General features: G+C 36.1%; 1 protein-coding gene across 2 annotated transcripts in view; it reads right to left on the bottom strand.

Annotated features, from left to right (window-relative positions):
* Window positions 1-11600: 11600 nt before the first annotated feature.
* The window catches only part of WDR72 (WD repeat domain 72), a 229522-nt gene continuing 221602 nt past the window's right edge, over window positions 11601-19520 (bottom strand). For both annotated transcript variants that reach the window (XM_070501346.1, XM_044764862.2), the window contains exon 20: window positions 11601-13959. In XM_070501346.1, the coding sequence (XP_070357447.1) occupies window positions 13904-13959 (56 nt within the window). In that variant the 3' untranslated portion in view covers window positions 11601-13903. The remainder of the gene's footprint in view (window positions 13960-19520) is intronic.

The raw sequence follows: 19520 nt of genomic DNA, 5'->3' as shown, positions 1-19520 counted from the left end.
ATTCATACTGGTTGCTTGACGCATAATTGTTAAATAGTGGTCCCTCTCACTCTAGAAAGTGTCCTACTTTGCACTAAAAACTATATGATCTCCTACCTAAGCCCTCAAAACTTGGAGACAACATAGGAGAAAAACTGGGAAGCCTGAACCAGTTCAGATTGTTTCTTCTACCTGGAAAAATAAGGAAGAAAATCTAAAATAGAAATTAAATTCATTTATAGAGAAAAGATTGAGTTTTGGGCATACACGAGACTGTGTACTGAAATTCACCTTTCCTATTTAAAAGGCACCTAAACCTCAGGAGTTTGCATCTTGAAACCTATTACACTATGCACAAACTATTACTTGAATACAATAGGATATATAAAGTTTCAATATTTTACATATTTAATTTCTGGTTAAAGTTCTTTTAGTGCCTTTATTCTAGCAGCAGATGTAATTCTCACTAATTTATTATTATAAGATGGTAGAAAGCAAGGAATACTTTACAAAGGGCTTCACAAGCCCAGCTAAGGGGGTTTGGATTATATTCAAGGGAGTAAAAGATTGAGATTTGTGTTTTAGAGAGAGTGCTTGGGCAAAAGTGTGGATGATGGACTGGAGGCAGAAGGACCAGTCTGGAGGCTCCTGAGGCAATCTGAGCGGGAAATGAGCCTGAACTGAGGAAGTGACAGTGGGAATGCCAAGAGGACAGATTGGAGAGCCACTTAGAAAATCAAATGGAAAAATATTGGGAGACCAATTTTACACTAGGAGTGAGAAACAGAGATTTATGGAGATAGAGAATGAATTCAGCATGGGACACATTGACTTGAGGTTCCTGTGTGATGTTCAGGAGATGATGGTTTTTCAGGTGAATTTTGGGATATGGAGTTGGACATGAAGATGTGTATGAGGGATGTGTAATATGGGGTTACCAGCTTATAAGAGTTAGGGAAAGTAGTAAGCATTGAAAAAAAAGAAAAAATAAGGTGATTACTCCTTCTTTGTCTCTCAACAGATGATAATATAACCCAAGTAAGTTTCTTCTGAAGTCAGGCTAGAAGGTATTATTTTGAAATAAATAAAACAATATAACACTCTATGAACTTTTGGTTGGTAATTTATGTAGGAAGAATTTTACCTTAGACCAGTGTTTCTCGACTGGGGGCAATTTTGTCCCTGCAAGGGACATTTAGCAACGTCTGGAGACATTTTGGGTTGTCATAACTGGATGGGGGCATGGGGGTTTGTAACTGGCATTTGGTGGTAGAGGCCAGGGATGCTATTAAATATCCCACAATGCACAGGACAGCTCCCACTGAACAAAGAATTATCCCGCCCAGTATGTCAATAGTGCCGAGGTTGAAAAACTTCTGCCTCAGACAATTGAGCTAACAATTTTGTTGAAAGAGCTGAAATCATCCTTGAACTGTTTTTCTGATCAAGAAAGACCACAGAAGGACTTTGATGTAATGCATGAAAGAACCTTGATATTCTGGCTGGGAGGTCCATTCTAGTTAGAGTCTAGTTAGCTTTCTAACTCAAAAGACCACTTATCTGGTCAAAAGCCCTTGAGTGCACGGGAGCACTCTGGGCACACACCACATTGAGGGCTCCAAGAAAGTATGGCACTTTTACTCACTGAACTCCACAACATAGGTTAGCAGTTGATGCAAAGATAACAAGTTCCATAGCATGAGAACAGATGGGAAAGCATATATCACCAAATACATCTCAAAAGTGGAGGATTGCAAATGACCATTAAATTAGGCTACCGCATTGCCAGATACGAGGACAAAAGGTGGTGAAGGGGGTGAGCAATGTAAGACCGTAGTTAAGAGCACAGGCTCCTGAGTCCAACTATCTGGGTTTGCAAGACTCCTGGTTGTATGATTCATTAGTTGCGTGATCTTAAGCAAGTTACTTATTCTCTTATGTGTTACACTTTTTTCATTTGTAAAATGGGGGTAAAAATAAGACCTGACTCAAAGAGTTATTTTTGGGAGTAAATCAAATATCACATACAGAGCTAGCAGAGTGATTGACACACGACAGACTCTAAATAAATGTCATCCACATGTGCTTTGGCAGCCTAGCTGGTAGAGTGTGCTATCAATGGAGCAAAAGAAGACCTAGACCCAGTCCACTGCTTCCAAAGTGACCTTCCGCTAAGGGCTTTCAGGTAATTGACACAAAGATGTTTACAGTATTAATGCTGGGAGTATGAAAATACCTAGTTTTTCTTTTTTAATCAAATCAGTAATTTGCTGATCCATTTTTATTAAAAGTGGTGACATTCTTGCTGTTGATTCCCCTAGTTTCTGCCATAACGAAAGGGAGTAAATGAAATAGATTCATGCTTTTCAAATTGTCGTCTCATACTCCTAATGAAAAACTGGGATCTTCAGATAACACTACAGTTATAAGACACTAAATGATTCCAAAGAGTCTGAATGCAGAACCTGCATGCATACTAACTACACTGTGATATTTAACTTGTTTTTTCACTGCTTACTAGCTATGTGGTCTTTAGAAAATTACTTAGCCTTTCTGTGTTTCTGTTTCCTTGTCTATAAAATGGGATAGAAAGTATCTCATAAAATGACTGTGAAGATTAAATAAGAAACTGTACATAAATTGTTTGGCACGGCACAACCAGAAAATGTTAGTTATTAAAATTTTGTGCATTTAGCAAACATAAATGTATATGCATGCAAAACTTAAATGACTTTTAAAAGATAAACTACAAAATTCAAGAAAAATCTCACATTTATAGTGTGCTATTTTGAGGCTACTTCTGTGTACTATTTTGCTTTTCTTCTAAGAAAACTTTGGTAAATTTTTGAGAAGTACAGATGTAAGTGTCCTTCTAGTCTACTTGACATCTATGCAGGCATAGAATATTCTTGAACAATATTCCTAGATGCTATCCAAAAAAAACCTTATGAATAGCTACACACTCAGTATCATTTTCAGCTGTTTAAATTTCACTATCTCACACTCATTAATCACACATTGCACTCATTAATCATGCTACAAAGGAGGATCATTAACAATTGTGGCCAAATGTGCAGGAGAATCCCCTGCCTGGAAGCCATGGCTGCTGGATTACTCCAGAGACTGGGTTACACCCAACTGTGGTGGGGCAGCATCAAATGTGTGACATCGCTGTGGAGTTCAGAGGAACCGCACAACCCAGGTAATTTCTTGAGCTATGATCCTGAACAATCAGAGAGATACAAAGATAGGACCACATACAAGGCAAGCAGAGGTGAGATGCTCAAAGGTGCCAGATAGTTCTTTTTGTAAATAAATTCAATATACCAACACTTCTATAACAAAGTTTGTAAAGGAGGAATTTACCCACTGTTTCAGATTAATTGAAGTTCTCAATTTTAGTGATTCCTTAGCTGTTTCCTCTCTCTCTCTCTGTATGTATCTATATATGTCCATATTCTATTGACTTATAGAAGATGGGGATTTAGCTTTCTTTCCCCCATTCCCCACTCCTTTCACCCATCTCCCTCATTCTCCTGATAGTTATATTATCTTTTTTGTTAGAGTAATAATTACTTTGTAATAATTACTTGTTTTATTCACAGTTGGACCATGTAATATACTATAATTACATTTTTTTCTCTCTCTTTTCATTTGCTTAGTTTTCTTTCACACACAATACCTATCACTAACTCACCACCAAGCCTATTGATAGGACCCTGAAATCATTCTCAGTACAGTCCAGTTTATCAGGCAATCTACCAGTTTTATAGTTGTCCTGGAGGCATCCCTACTGGAATCCTCTACTTTCTGCTACAACTGGCCCGGTTGCTTTCTAGGTTCACATACAGCAGTAGACATGCAATCTACTGTCATTGTGCTCTGGGGAATGTCCTTCTTTTCTATATTGCATATGCTGCTTTTTCTTGGTTTACTCCATCTTGAAGGTAGATCATATCCTCTAGTAGTTTTATGAGAAAGAATGTGTGGAAGATAGATTGGCTAAGTATAGAATTCCTAGGTGGAAATGGTTTTCATTAGGATATTTAAGTCATTGCCTCATATTCTTCTATCATCCTTAATTGCAATTGAGAAGTCTCATGCCATTATGATTTCCTATCATTTGCACTGGGCAAAAGTTCTCTTCCTTTTCCTGAAGTTTTTATGATCATGCCTTTTTCTAGTGTTCTGAACTTTCACTAGAATGTGCATTGGTGTGGATCTTTTTCATAAATTTTACCGGGCGCACCATGGGTTCTGGAATTTGTTTTCATCATTTCTGGAAACTTTGCTCGATTTGATTTTACACAATTTTCGTCCTGCTGATTTCCTGTTTACTCTTTCTGGGACCCTCATTAATATTATTTTTAATATTGGACCTCCTCTAATTTAATTGATTTTAAATTTTCATATTGTCGCTCCTATTTTACTTTCTGAGAGATTTCCTCGATTATATCTTCCAAACTTTTTTTTGGAAAAAGAAATTGCTAGCCTTTGAGTGTGTATGTGTATGTATTGTTCACTGCTGTATTCTCAATGGCTAGAACAGTGAGTGGCACATAGTTGAAGCTGAAAAAAAGATTTGCTGAATTGAATAAATAACTGCTATCACATATTTTTAACTTTGTGAATGTTCTTTTTTATAGCCTCTTATTTTTGTTTCTTGAAGGTAATTTCCTCTCTTATCTCTCTGATTCTATTAATTATAGATGTTTGGGATTTTCTTGTAACATACCATATTGCTCGTTTTGGCTGTCACCTTCTACTTGTTTTAATCTCTGTCTTTCCTATTGAAAGCTTTCTTCATTTATCCAATGAAGTGAGGCTCTCCAACTAGTGAGGCACAAAAATATTTTGTGTTCTTGGGCACACCATGGGGTGTTCTGGGTGTGATGTTTCACTGAAGGAGCCTGAGTAGGCAGCATCTGTAGATATTTTTTATCAGCTGTTTTTAAAAATTTTTAATTGTGGTAAAATATACATAACATAAAATTTACTATCTTAACCATTTTTAAGTGTGCAGTTCAGCAGTGTTAGTACATGTACACTCTTGTGCAACTAATCTCCAGAACTCTTTCATCTTGCAAAACTGAAACATTAAACCCATTAAACAAGAACTCTTCATTCTTCCTTCCCTCTCCCTCCTGGTAACCACCATGCTACTTTCTATGAATTTGACTACTCTAGGTTCTTCATATAGTTGGAATCATACAGTCTCTGTCATTTTGTGACTGTTTTATTTCACTCAACATAATGTCCTCAAGGTTCATTCATGTTGTAGCATGTGTCAGAATTTTTAAGGCTGAATAATATTCCATTATATATATATATATACCACATTTTGTTCATCCATTCATCTGTCAATGGATGCATGGCTTCCTTCCACTTTCTGGCCATGGTGAATAATGCTGCTATGAACATGGGTATACAAATATCTCTTTGAAATCCTGCTTTCAGATCTTCTTTTGGATATGTACTCGGAAGTGGAATTGCTGGATTATATGGTAATTCTATTTTACATTTTTTAAAAAATTATATAACTTTTAATATATATTTTTTTAGGAAGATGGGCCCTGTGCTAACATCTTTGTTGCCAATCTTCCCCCACTTTTTTTCTCCCCAAAGCCCCCCAGTACATAGTTTTATATCCTAGTTTAGGTTCCTCTAGTTCGTTGATGTGGGATGCCACCCCAGCATGGCTTGATGAGCAGTGCTAGGTCCACACCCAGGATCCGAACCCGTGAACCCAATCGCTCAGCCATGGGGCCAGCCCCTATTTTACATTTTTTAAGGTACCATCATACTGTTTTCCGTAGAAGCCACACTATTTTATCTTCCCACCAACAGTGCATAAGAGTTTCAATTTCTTGACATCCTCATCAACATTTGTCATTGTCTGTTTTTTTGATAGCAGCCATCTTAATGTGTGTGAGGTGGTATCTCATTGTGGTTCTGATTTGCATTTCCCTAATGATTAGTGACGTTGAGCATCTTTTCACGTGCTTCTTGGCCTCAGGCTGGTTATTTAATCAGAAAAGAATCATCTGTCTCTTGTCTAGTGTTTGTAAGAACGGTTATCGGCAATTTGAGAGCAAAGCAGCAGGGAAGTGGGTGTGTGGCCAACCTGTTCAGGGAAGGAAACTCCAGGCATCAGCTGAGGAGAGAAATGGATGTGGGAATCAAGAATATTAACTGTTTCTTTCAGTTTTTCTGTTTCAGCCACGCCTGTACCCCCACTTTCGGAGGTGATAGTTGACTTCAGTGTCTGAGCCTTTAAGGCGCTCTGCAACACCAACCAGCTCCCTTCTTGGCATCATCTCCTATGGCATTTATTTGCCTTCTGGTTTTTAAAATTTTGCTGTTGTTATTCCTTTTCCCGTTCTCTATTTTTCTTCTGGGTTTATATCTTTTATCCCATGATTTCAATGGGGCTTCAGGAGAGGGTGGAGATGAATGTGTGTCTTTAATTTGCCATTTTAATTGAAAATCCCTCTAGTCATTTTATCATTATTATTCCTAATCAATACTCTTTTTTTTCCACTTAGAGAGGGGAAAGGAGGGGCAGAAACAGAGAAATATTGTGAGACATTTCACCAACCTTTATTAAAGTAAAAATATGGATGAGCATCCCTCTAGATACATTCTGTTGGTGTTTGATGTCCCTGATGCCATAGTCGGCCCCCTACTTTGACCCTTCCTTGACTCAGATTTTCTACTCATTTCATCCATTTTCAGATTTTTGCCTAATAGGAAAACATTTCTAATACACACTATCCTCATTGGGAAGGTAGAATTTTATCTACACTGTTTTGCTTTACACACAGTCTTTCAGGGATTCATTGACTTTCTATGTTTGGGATACCTCTTTAGAAGTACTCATGTCTTTTGGTTTGGTCTCATTCATCACACTCATACGAAACTATAGAAACATGCTTTTTAGTGTTAACTGATGATATGAAGACTGATAGAAATCAAGAGGGAAGTTACTTGTTGTTTAGTACAACCTTAGATGGACCATGGCCTATCTCATTCCGACATAAAACATCCCCAGAGGATTATCTTTCATGAGCCAGAAGAAAAACTATCTACTATTTACTATTCATTATTACTCACTGAGCTGGGGAAAGCCTTTACCTTTAAATAAATTGTTGAAAACTTTGAAACTAGCCCTCGATCCCAGGAGTACTCAGTTAACATGAAACATTTTAAAAGAGGAAACTCTTACCAAAACAATCTATATAGCTTGGTTATGTCCAATCTGAGTAAAAAGCTTGCTCGAGCACCTGGAGATCCATTATGGTTATCTAAAATTAAGATTCTAAGCAGGCTTTTTTGGTATGTGTAGTAATTTCAATTATTTGTAATATTATGTTCAATAATAATAGTACATACATGTGGTGCTTGAGAAATTGGAATTATTAGTCTCAATGTATAGATGAGAAAATTGAGGTTCAAGGTACTATATGAAACTACTTTGCTAATGTCAAATAACTAGTAAGAAAGGGAAGGAGCTGAGACACATGCCAATACTTCAGACTCCATGTTCAATGCCTGCTACAATGCAAAACACTTGCATTAAACTACATAGATATTTGGGGAAAGTAATCAAAGATACGAAGGACAAAAGAAGTGAGGAATAGAATAAACTAGATTGAAACATGTTAGATACAGAACCCGCTCCTCAATCTACCTTCTCCAAACCATTCAATGGCCTCCTCGTAGCCTGGGAATTAAATTGGCGTCCTCTTCACCCCTGTGTCTGGAATTGTGTATATTTGCTTGGTATTTCGGACACGTTGAATAACCCTATGTAAAAAGAACACTCTGAAGATTCCTTCACACAAGCTGCCTATGTTTGCTATAACATATATTAGTTCTAGCAAAACGCTAGGAATTGGAGAAAAGCTTACTGCTCATCAGTTTCCAACATTAAGGAAATCGATTTATATAAGGTGGGCATCCTGGTTTCATTCTGCCTGGGTACACTAGCCACTAGCTTTCTCAAGGCAGTGACCTACATCCACACAATGATTCAACACCCTCAGTGTTAGTCTGCCTGTCCTCTGTTTGTCTTCTGGCTTCCCTTCCAGGTGCCCTGGGCCTGTCTGCTCGGACTTAGCCTTCATTTGATTTGCACACAGAACTAACTTGAATGCAGTCACCTCTCCTTAGGACAATCAGAGAAAATGCCTTCATTTGAAAGACTAAAGGAAAATCTCTCCACATTGACTAAATACGCTGACTTTTTAGATGCTTTAGTATGCTGACTTTTTAGATGCTTACAAAGAATAAAGGGGCAGACTTTTACTATTTCCCAGAAAAAACTTAGGTGGTAGTGGGATAAAGCAGTTTTCTTCCTTTTCCTTCAGAGAAAGGCTTTAGCCTGAGGGAAGGTAAAGAAGTAAGATCCTAGTAAATAAAGAAACAGAAACCTAATACTACCAACATGTATGAGAGCAGAATATGACTTCTGTATTAAGGGAAATGATAAATGTTTTCACATTATGGGAACCGCTTTAGCACAACCTTAAAATAGTGCTTTAGAGATATGTGAGGACATAGAGAAATTTGTCTCTACACTTTAAACCTTTTCTCTTCCACAAGGATTTTTAGTAAGAATATGCTTTGGACTAGAGCTAAGAGAATGTGAAAGGAAATTTCTAACCTTGAGTGTTGCTGCCACCTACATGGCAGGAAGACTACACACAAAACCCAACACCTTTCCAGACAGGCATCAGCTGCAGGATACTTTCTATGAAAACATATTTTAGAAATTCCCAAATTTGTTTCTTTATTTGACTATCCCAATGACAACTGAAATGACAGTATTCGTTATTTTTACCTCACTTCCTATCTCAAATTCTTGGCAGAAATTGGACCAACTGGTTTTGCTTAGATTGGTGGGAATACATTGATTATTTGAAATAGCGGCTCATCTAAGGAAATCTTTCTTATCATAAAAACAATCCCAGGGGCAACTTGATCCCTGTGGCTATGACTGTCTCAGGGAGAGGAGGAAGGCTCTTAATCTCACTGTGCTACAGGTTTTTGCCTTTTTTTTTTTTTTCCCTGGCAGGCTCTAAAATACAGAAATAAAAATTAAATAAAACAATGTTTTCTCAGTTGATTATAACTATAAATTGATGCAAATAGAGATAACATAAATATAAGAATTCTTTTGACATACAAGAGAGGTTATTTCTGATAGGAAATGTAGTTGTCACTGCAGAATTAACAGGAAATCTCTTTAAAAGTCTAAAAGAAACTTGTAATATGTCAAGAACACATCATAGACTGTCCTTTTATCTTAGATGGCATCATTTGAGGCCATGATGCTAGTGACTGAGGCTGTGTGAAAACACCTTCTCCCAAGAACATACACATGCAAGATTGAAAACACGACTGATGACTTTACAAAGAATTGCTAAGTGAATAAATGATAGGTTTTGTAAGCATGTACCGACCAATTATTGCTATTGCATAACGTTATCAATATTGGCATTTTGCTGGCATTTGGCACTTTGCAGCTTTAGGCACAGTGTTGTACTAAACATGTACTAATTATATTTGCTGTTAAAAACCTTGCATCCTTGAATAAAAAATCACTGCTACTTTTCCGATTAGTAGAGTGTTGAAGACAGAAAAGATCCCTAAAACTGATGATAGGAATTCATGCTTTTGTGCAGTGATAAAAAGGCATTTGGAGAAACAATGTCAAAAGAAAGAACCACACATGCTCGACATTTCCCCCTGCAAACCACTAGAAGTAAGCTATTTTAAACATTTTCAATGGTCTATGGCTTTAGTTTTCACATGGTATTAAAATAACTATTTCTTACCATTTGTATCATTATAATCACGCTCATAATGATGCAATTGTCACAGTCTATTTACTTGTGGTATGCTTCCTGGGTTAAAAGTGAATTTATCCCAGACTTAATGAACAGGGCCTAAGACTAGAAGGTGGCAAAAAATTCAGTAATCAAGCTAAATATATTTTAATACAATATTTATAAAAATTAAATTAATGCAAAAAAATCCATGATACAGAAATTTTAAATGCAGATGGGATCTGAGAAGGTTGGGATGAGAGGAAGAGGTGTGAGGGAGTTGTGCCAAGACAGACGTCACCCCAGTCCCCGTCCTGGCAATGAGATGAACTGATGTGCACAGTCTTCCAGGGCTCAGTTGGATGGGAGTTTCCTGAGGCATGCTCTTACTGGAAGACCTGTTAATTTCCAGTTTACATTTTTCTCTTACATGCCATCTGTAGGGTCCTCGTTGATGAAATCACAGTGCAAAGCAGTCTTGGGACCACTGAACATGAAGCCACACAATTTCATCAAAAAGGTATCTATGCAAGATTTTTTTTTGTTTGTTTTAAAGATTGGCACCTGGGCTAACAACTGTTGCCAATATATATATATTTTTTTCTGCTTTATCTCCCCAAACCCCCCCCGTACACAGTTGTATATCTTAGTTGCAGGTCCTTCTAGTTGTGGGATGTGGGATGCCGCCTCAACGTGGCCTGACGAGCGGTGCCATGTCCGCGCCCAGGATCCGAACCCTGGGCCGCCGCAGCAGAGCGCGCGAACTTAACCACTCAGCCACAGAGCCGGCCCCTATGCAAGAAAGTCTTAACCGCAAAGTTTTTGGTCACAGCTAGTTTTGAAAGTATTTTACAATGCTAACTATGTACATGTTTACAAAGCAGTGACTTTCATATGAAATTAGACACAACTTTGGGTACTTTACATGTGAAACAACATTTTGTGGAGAATCAAAGTGTAAATAGCACTGCTTTTAAATAACTGCATAATCAAAAAGTGGGCAATGTAAAATTTTTAAAATTACACAAATGAGTCCATTTTGTGAAAATAAGACTTTTACATCAATTGGAATTAATGTATTCTGAGCTTTCACTTTAAATACATGGCATAACACTTAATTTTTAAAAATTCAATTATTATAATGTGCCTTAAAAACATTGAAGAGAAAGAATATCTTTTATAAAATGTTCATTTAAATAATTATAAAAGGCTTTTTAAATACAGAACATTAGGGGAAAATGTACAAAGAAGGAAATAAAAATTACCCCCCAATACTACCATTTAGAGATAGACTGTTAATATTTAGCAAAATATTTTCTTATCATTTTTCTAATAGTGACATTTTCAAAGTAGCCTTAACTTAGTTTCTAAAACAGCAATAGACTGTTTCAGGCCTGAAGCCACCTATCTAATTGTACGTTTCTAATACTATAAATTTTACCTTCTATTTGAAGTGCTGTACAGTATTCAAACTGCTTTCCATACATCATCTCATGGAGTGCCTTTGCATGCATAAGCCCTGTCAGGGAGGTCTCATCACGGGTGGGAAGTGGGGCTCTGAGAAGCACAGCAAGGACACACTGCCTGGACACATGGCAATGAGGCCTCGGCGCTAAAGCCTAAATTCTTTCCAAGATTCTTTCCTCAGCAATGTAGGCAGTGTGTAACTCTACCATGAATAACAGGATCCCAGCTTGCAAATTTGAAAATACGATATTCCTTAGAGGGAAATACATAATCATAAATATTGCCAAGATTATTATCAAAAAAGAAATACAAGATAATTTTTTTAATGATTTATTTATTACAATGACAGGGAAGACTCTGGATACAAACACATCTGCTAATACAATGACTCCACTTGTTACCTGAGGCTGGATGTAGAAAAGGACAAACACATAATCAAGAGGCGGTCAGTTTTGAGTTTCTAGCTGTGGTACCAAGTGGTTAGGGTCACCATGTGGTTGATCTGGTTAATTATGTGGCAGCTTACTATTTCAAGTTCTCTTCGCAATAGAAATTTCTGGAACATGTTGAACATAAGTCAATATAAATTAAAGAAATGATGTTTAAACAGACTCATGGATTTGTGTCAAAACACACTTGTACATGGATATTAGGGAACATTATTTAAATATTTATCTCTAAAACTCTCATTTTAGAAATTAAAAGTTTTGATAGTTAATGACCCTGGCCTCCAGAATTCATATTGGTAAAAAGATTTTAATTACTCATTTAATATGAATTATTAAATTTTAGCAACTGTAAAATATGATGTCAAAAAATTCTTAAAAATCTCATTTAGAAATGTCAGGGTCACACCAGTTCTAATTTTCTATAGCTAGTGGCATCATAAAATATTTACCAAGGATTCAATATTGGTTTCCTTACACCTGAAAAAATGCTAAATTTGGCACTTATTTTGATTCTTCTTTGAAAAGGGAATAACAGGACATAGCTATAAAAATAAAGAAGCTTGTTTTTAATAAACATAACAGAACTTGAGCATCCAAATCAGTTTTAACTATTAAAATTGCCCTATTGATAGGACATATACTTATTTGATATTGCCATCATTAAAAACGTTTTTGGGAGTTCTTGCAATGGCCTCAGAGCCAGTACACAACATGCAAGAAAAGGTGTTCCATTGCTTAGCTTGTTACCTTCTTTTATTTTGAAACTTGTTCTAAGTAGTTTTTGACTATTTCCAAAGGGGGGAAAGTATACATGTCGATTTGCAAAGGATGACAATTTTCAATGATTATTCATATTAACAATGTTACTATTTTTGAAGTACAACTCAACAGTAATTTCAAGCAAAGGTATCATATTATAGGGGAAAAATACACATTTCTATCTACTTTAAAGGAGTCACATTCATTTGATGTCTACGTTCTGGTATATTCATTCAGGTTAATCATTAATTATAGGTTCCTTCAGGGTAGGGACCATACTACTTCAATTATATAGTTCTCTTCTAATCTCTCCCTCTCCCATGCCTACTGCATCCCAGCACAGAACCTGATGCTGGTGCCCTCCGAAACGTTTGGTGAATTGAAGTGACTGGAACTTCCCTATTGGATACATAGATAGATATAAATATCATATATTTAACACTCTATTTCCATTTTTCTATGATTTAGGCAATATTTGTATTCATATGCACAGTAGTAATCTTTTTGATGATTTTCTATAAATCCAGAAATTATACAGTATAAATCAAAGCAAATACGTCAGATCACTAAGGGCTTTAATAGATGAACAATTTATGTCTCTTCCTACTTATATTGCTTCTCATATTTTAGTTTAAGAATTCCTGCTAGTCAAGCTTCTTTCTGGGAAAAGAACTGTAAGAGTTTATATTTCATAAGGATCAATTGTGACGTGCTATAAGCAGATTCCCTTTCCCTAGTTCCCATCTATGGCCAACGAGATCAACCTTTAGCTAAAGACATTGGCCTCTATGTCATTAGAAGTCCAAATTAACTTGACGGCACAAGATTGGTCCCTGTTATACTGTGTATCACTTATTTGGGCTAATTGATGACTAAATGGAACTGGCTATTTGTTGACAACATTTCACGCTTAGGGATGAGATTTACTGCAGGGTGATTGATCTAAATTAAAGCATCTACTAAAACAAAATGTCCTAACCTAACAAATCAAACAAATTTGGTAAAGTTTTAGATTAAATACATTGAAGCAAAAGTAAATTTAAAAGCATTATGTGTTATATTGTTTAAAAACAATGTGGTTTTAATGTTGCTTATTATACAATTCAGGGACTGAAAAGATGGAAGAAAAACTAAAATGGTATTAAATTTATCTCCACGGGCTGGCATTCTGTGTTGGAAATATTTTTTAAAAAGTAAGAAGCAGGACTACATAATAATTTAGACAATGATTTTTTAGAATTAGATGAACCTGGGTATTTTCAATCAGTAATTACACTTTCAATACACTCTGAAGTATTAGCAAATCTACTACAACTTAGTAACTTGAGTTATTAATAACATGGCTTATATACAATGATAAATGGCATGTTTTGGGTTTTTTAATTTGTCCAAATTCTGTTCCTATAGATGAGATTCCATTTAGCACAGCTTGCAGGAGCACAGCTTTGCTATCCAGGAATGATGCCTTGGCTCACCTAGAAAGAAAAGAGATTATATGGTTATTTGGTGAAATAAAGAAAGAAGGGAAGGAGGAAGGAAGGGAGACAGGAAGGCAGTGAGAGAGAGAAGGATGAAAGAAAGAAGGAGTGAGAAAAGAAAGGAAGAAAGGGAGGAAGGAAGAAATTGCCTATAATTTCTACATTTCTCTTCTATCTTGCAATAACATATGTTAAGATAATAAAAATATTCTCGTCTTATAAACCAGGCCCCAGGTAAATATGTTAATACAATAAAAATATTCTTGTCTTATAAACTAGGCCCCAGGTAAATATATTTTAATTGCACACACTATTATATAGGTTTTTCTTTTAATTGCCAAGAAAGATGAATGTTTTCAACAAGATGAATTGGGTTTGAAATTATTAAATTTCCATAAATTTCAAGTGGCTGAATTGTTCTTAGAGAAACCCACAGCTGCAGTTTTAAGGTCAAATGTTATAAATGTTACTTGAAATATGATTTGAGCTAAAGAATCAAAAAAAGCATTTAATTTTCAGACTACTTGGATGATTGTTATTGTAGGCTAAAAAATATAACTTAATTTAAGTTAATTTGACTATCAAACTAAGTGGAGCATCATGCCTTAGTGAACTACCTCTAAATACATTTATATTAATGATGTGATCATGTATAGTAACTCCCATTCCTACTGGCAAAAACTCAAAAAGCTGATTATGTGGTTTAGTTAACCAATATTCAGTATTGTATGATATATACACTATATAGTGTATATATAAATATATTTATAAGTATAAATATATATAAATATTATATATTTATATATATAAATATGAATGCATATTATTACCCTAGAATTCTACATCTTTTAAAAGTTATTAGGTTGATGTTTAAATTCTTCCCTTTAGATAAATTTTTTAAACTATTGATATTGTTAAATGCAACTAAAAGAAAGAACTTAAACGTTTTTTGCTACTGAAATTGTTCTTACTTCTAGAACATTTTTTTTAGTGCTAACCATAAGTGTGTTCTCGACAGCTATGATTGATGGGCTGCTCATACATTCCACATCTTTTCTGCTTCATGCATCATCATCAGCCATCTCCAACACTCCAGTTCTGAATCTGTCCTACTTTCTGTTACCTGATTTTTGCTAGTGATTCATGAGCCAGAATAGTAAAAGAAAAAAAAATCCACCTTGGCTTTTCACATGTAGTATCCCCTGGAAGCCATGAGAAATCTAGTTTTGTTCATCAGATTCATGCAAATGCAATATTGATTGACAATGATGTATACAGATCTACACACATAACGTGCTATATAAAAACCACTAAAATGTTCTATTAATGACAGAACACATACTGATTATAACCTACTTCAGAATGATGTGAAAATGCTTGTCTGAATGCTTTTATTTGTACTTTCAAGCTCTCTCTTGTCACTACTATTTTCAGCTGAAGCTATATTTAAGTGCACGGTCCCTGGTGTACTATGAAGTACAATGCTTAATTTTCCAAGCCAATAAGGTGATAAAAGCTCAAGGTCTCTCATTAACACTTGGATAACAATTGTGATGTCACACGAAATTTTTTATCATCGTGAGTACAAAGATGAGGGGCAAGGAACACTTTTTATCATATTCTGGAGAACGGGGATTGAGCTTTAATCACTGTGGAAGAGTTAACAAGAAGTTAACCAGTGAAAGACTAGACTGAACTATTTTTCTGATAGCATCTTTCAGATTCAGGAGCAACCAGGCCTTAAAGAGCCAAAGAAAGAAAGCCTAATGGCCCTAAAATCTCAAAAAAGGGAGCTGCAAGTTCACGATGTTGTCTCAGTGCTTCTATTACTAGACATCAACGTTATTCCCACTGGTTATGGGAATGTATAAATGCCAGTGAAGAAGCAAGTAGACTTCACAGACTCTGAACCAGAAACTTCAATCTGTGATTCACCTGTGAGTCAAAACTCCTTGCTAATGAATTATTCCAAAGAAAAGACACTGCTGAGGGAGACCTTAACCTATCAGACAAGACCTCCAGGTTCACTAGTGGGGTCAGAGTAACAAGAATGCTCTGGTCTAAAGTTGCTTTGCCAACCTTAATGGACTACAGGCACTCACCTGGGTATACAGCTTGAACCAATAAAGAGATCACAATGGCATGATGAATAAGGTAGAGCACTCTGGAGACCAGGTGAATGACCACTCCACTAGGCATCTAAATTGTGACCTATATGCACACACCAGCCCATTTACAAATGGGTCATCCTAGTCAATTCAGTACTGGAGAAGCAGTGATGTCAATGGAGAAATAAGTTCAAACAGACTGAGTTCAAAACCCATTGTATTAAAAGATAATCAATTGACAAAGTCAATCTTACCATTTTATATATATTCTAAACACTTGATTTTATTGATTACATTTAAAAATGTTCTATCAATGTTTTAAAAACTTCAACCTCATCTTTAAAAAACACTATTTTAGTTTTTCTGTGCTTCAATGTTCCTTTGCTCTCTGCATATGCAAATAAGTTGTTGTTAGCAACATGAAGCTATAAGCGCTAAATTAAAATGATGTTTACAGGATGTGCAAAGAAAAGACTATTTGGAAAGAACAATATATAGGCAATATTCTTGAACTGTGCTTGGATGGGAAACTGATTTTTTGTTTTCATTTTCTATACGCTCTTCGAACAACTGGTCTATTCATTAAAAATGATGTAATAAATATATTAGTCATTTAGAATTGCATAGATAAAACCATGTAAGGTCAATATCCATTAAAGCTAGAAGACTGACCACATTCAACTTTGTAACTGGGAGATTTTGCATGTACATGAAAATGTTAAAAGGAATTTTAAATGAGTGATAAATATTCCAGGTGAAAATGGTAAGAACGATGCATTCAGATTTAAATGCACTCCTTTCCATATAAGGAATAATGAATATACTACAATCATGTGCTGCTTAACGACGTTTCCATCAACAACGAATGACATATATGATTGTGGTTCCATAAGATTAGTACTGTACAGCTTAGATGCGTAGTAGGCTATAACCATCCAGGTTTGTGTAACTACTCTATGATGTTTGCACAACCACGAAATTGCCTAACGATGCATTTCTCAGAATGTAGCCCTGTAGTTAAGTGACGCACGACTGTAATACAATTATAAGCTTAGCTACTGAAGCACCTCTGTTGATTTGAAGACATCTTCCCAAAGCTTATCACTTAAAAACTCCAAATTTTGTTTTTTTCTTCCAACAAAGGTGGTTAAACTTAGTTTCCAGAGAAACACCACTCATACCTGGTAAATAGAGGTAACTAAACCACCATATAAAGCAATGTTTATAGTTTTGGAGCCCCTGCATTTGAATGACTTGATATTTTGAAGTTAATTTGTGGACACTGAGAAGTGGACAGTCATATTTTCACAGTTCAAGAAAGTCTCCCAGGGACACCAATTTCACAAATCTTCCTTCGTGTTCAATTTTAAGAATTTTGCCTCTCAAATGCTCATACTTCAAGGAAATGCACTCTCTCATCAAAATCTTTCTACTAAACAAGCACCTCTGTCAGAAGTGTCTTAATTTCTTATCACAGAATTTTATCCACACAAGGAGCAATAAATAATTCATGTCACTGCCTCTTTGTTGTGTGTCCCTGAACTGCACAGAGCTGGAAGGCTGACAGCTGTGTCAGGACAAGCACCAAAGATCTGACATGACAAGTGACTAACAAGTTTCTTTCAGTTCATAGTGAAAGAAGACAATGGCCCAAAGTGCAGAAAGAAATCCTGAAACAAAATAAAACTGCTTCTTTCTTTTTACCTAAGTGTGTGCTATGAGCTTATTTCCAACCCACAAGCCCTGGTCATTTTATAGGACTGCCCAGCCCCCTTTATTCCTCACACTGGCTTGGCCATTTACGCCTGGCCACAGATCAATATGAGCAATTCTTGGAGAAATACGATGTCTCCATGACAACCAAGCCACAAATTCTCAGTGGAAGGCAGTGAGACCAGTAGTGAACTCTCTAGAGGTTTCTAGGCCTATAAGGCAAGACGTCTTAAAATGCAGGAATGGACAGAGGAAAAAGCCAGAGTAATTCATTCTTTATTACCAGTTTAATGATGTCCGATGTATAGAACACTACTCACTTTTTAAGTTAAGATTCTTTATCAGTGCCTATATTTCCTAATTAATCTTTCTGTTTTGATATATCATTGTGTTTATATAAATCAGACGGATTATGTTATATTTGAATCACTACAATTGCACTCATATTGAGGAACGATAGACATTTATTCTACTTCTGATATGGTTTAAAACTGATCTATTCTTGCCGAAAACAATTAACTCTTAGGTAAAAACTTGACTCATGAATTTAACTGCCTGACAAACGGTCAATAGAAAACTGTTTATTAAGACATTTTAAAAACCTAGTCGAAATTAGATAATTTTAGTCAAAGCTAGGAAAAATTTTAAAATAGTTTTTTATAGAAATTTAATGTTACTACTACACTCTCTCTTTTAGATTGGGACTAATCTACATTTGTCTTCTAGATATTATGGCAGGGGGTGGGGTTAACGTGCTGATTAAAAATTTCTGTTATTGCTAAAGATGCCATTTCTCAGGTCCACGGGATGCTAAAGCAGGAGTGTGGTTGAGAACAGACACATAGCAGCGGTTCATCTTTGAGGAATCTTGGTGTGGTGGAGGGGACTGAAATACAATGCCAGTGCCACTGGGCCTATTGGGGTTCCGAGATGACTTAGGGGACCTGACATAGATTGCAGGCTGCACCTTTCACTGAAAATTAAATCTCAGTAGCTCTCCTCGGGGAAGGATCAGGGGACTGTTTGCAGCTGCCCCCTGTCAGCGAAGGCTACAAGATTTGGAAATCTCTTAACTAAGCTGACAGGCCACAGAGAGGATGAATCAAAAATCTGATACATGGATCAGCACACAAAGATGCAAGAGGGTAGAGGGTACACAGGAGCCAGAGAAAACAGGAAAGAAAACGTTCAATGGGGGGAGGTAGTTAACTCTTTCACTCATGGAAATACATGGAAATAAGGTACCCTCTGGCACCTTAGGGCTTTGTACTGATCTAGGAATGTCATTCTACTTTTGCAAGATTTTTTTCTTTTAATTAATTAGTTAAGACTAAGCATGCTTCAAAACAAAACAAAAACAGAAAAACTCATGCTCAAGTGTTTCTGGTCAAATCCTTCCGGTACATTTCAGTCTATTCTTTCCACAAAGAAAATACAAACATAAGTAACTTGGACATAGGGTAAATTTTATTGAGTGAGGAAGGGTTACTATTTTCTTTTTTCTTGTTCTGAACAGTTGACAACATCCATGAGTCCATTATTGTGATGCTAAAATCCTCTCACCCCAGTTAGAGTTCTGTTTGTATTTAGAAACGTAAATAGATAGTAATGGGGACAATTTGTTTCTCTTTTCTCGAACTCTCCACTTGCGCTTGATCCCATTATTTGAAATATTTAAAATGTTGTCATTTCTCCAGTTTCCAATCTCTGCCTCTATTAACCAGTTTAGCCTAAAAT

This window comes from Equus asinus, chromosome 2 (assembly GCF_041296235.1).
Source record: "Equus asinus isolate D_3611 breed Donkey chromosome 2, EquAss-T2T_v2, whole genome shotgun sequence".
Lineage (NCBI taxonomy): Eukaryota > Metazoa > Chordata > Mammalia > Perissodactyla > Equidae > Equus > Equus asinus.
Note: the sequence above shows the minus strand (reverse complement) of the source record. Positions and strands in the feature narration are given on the sequence as shown.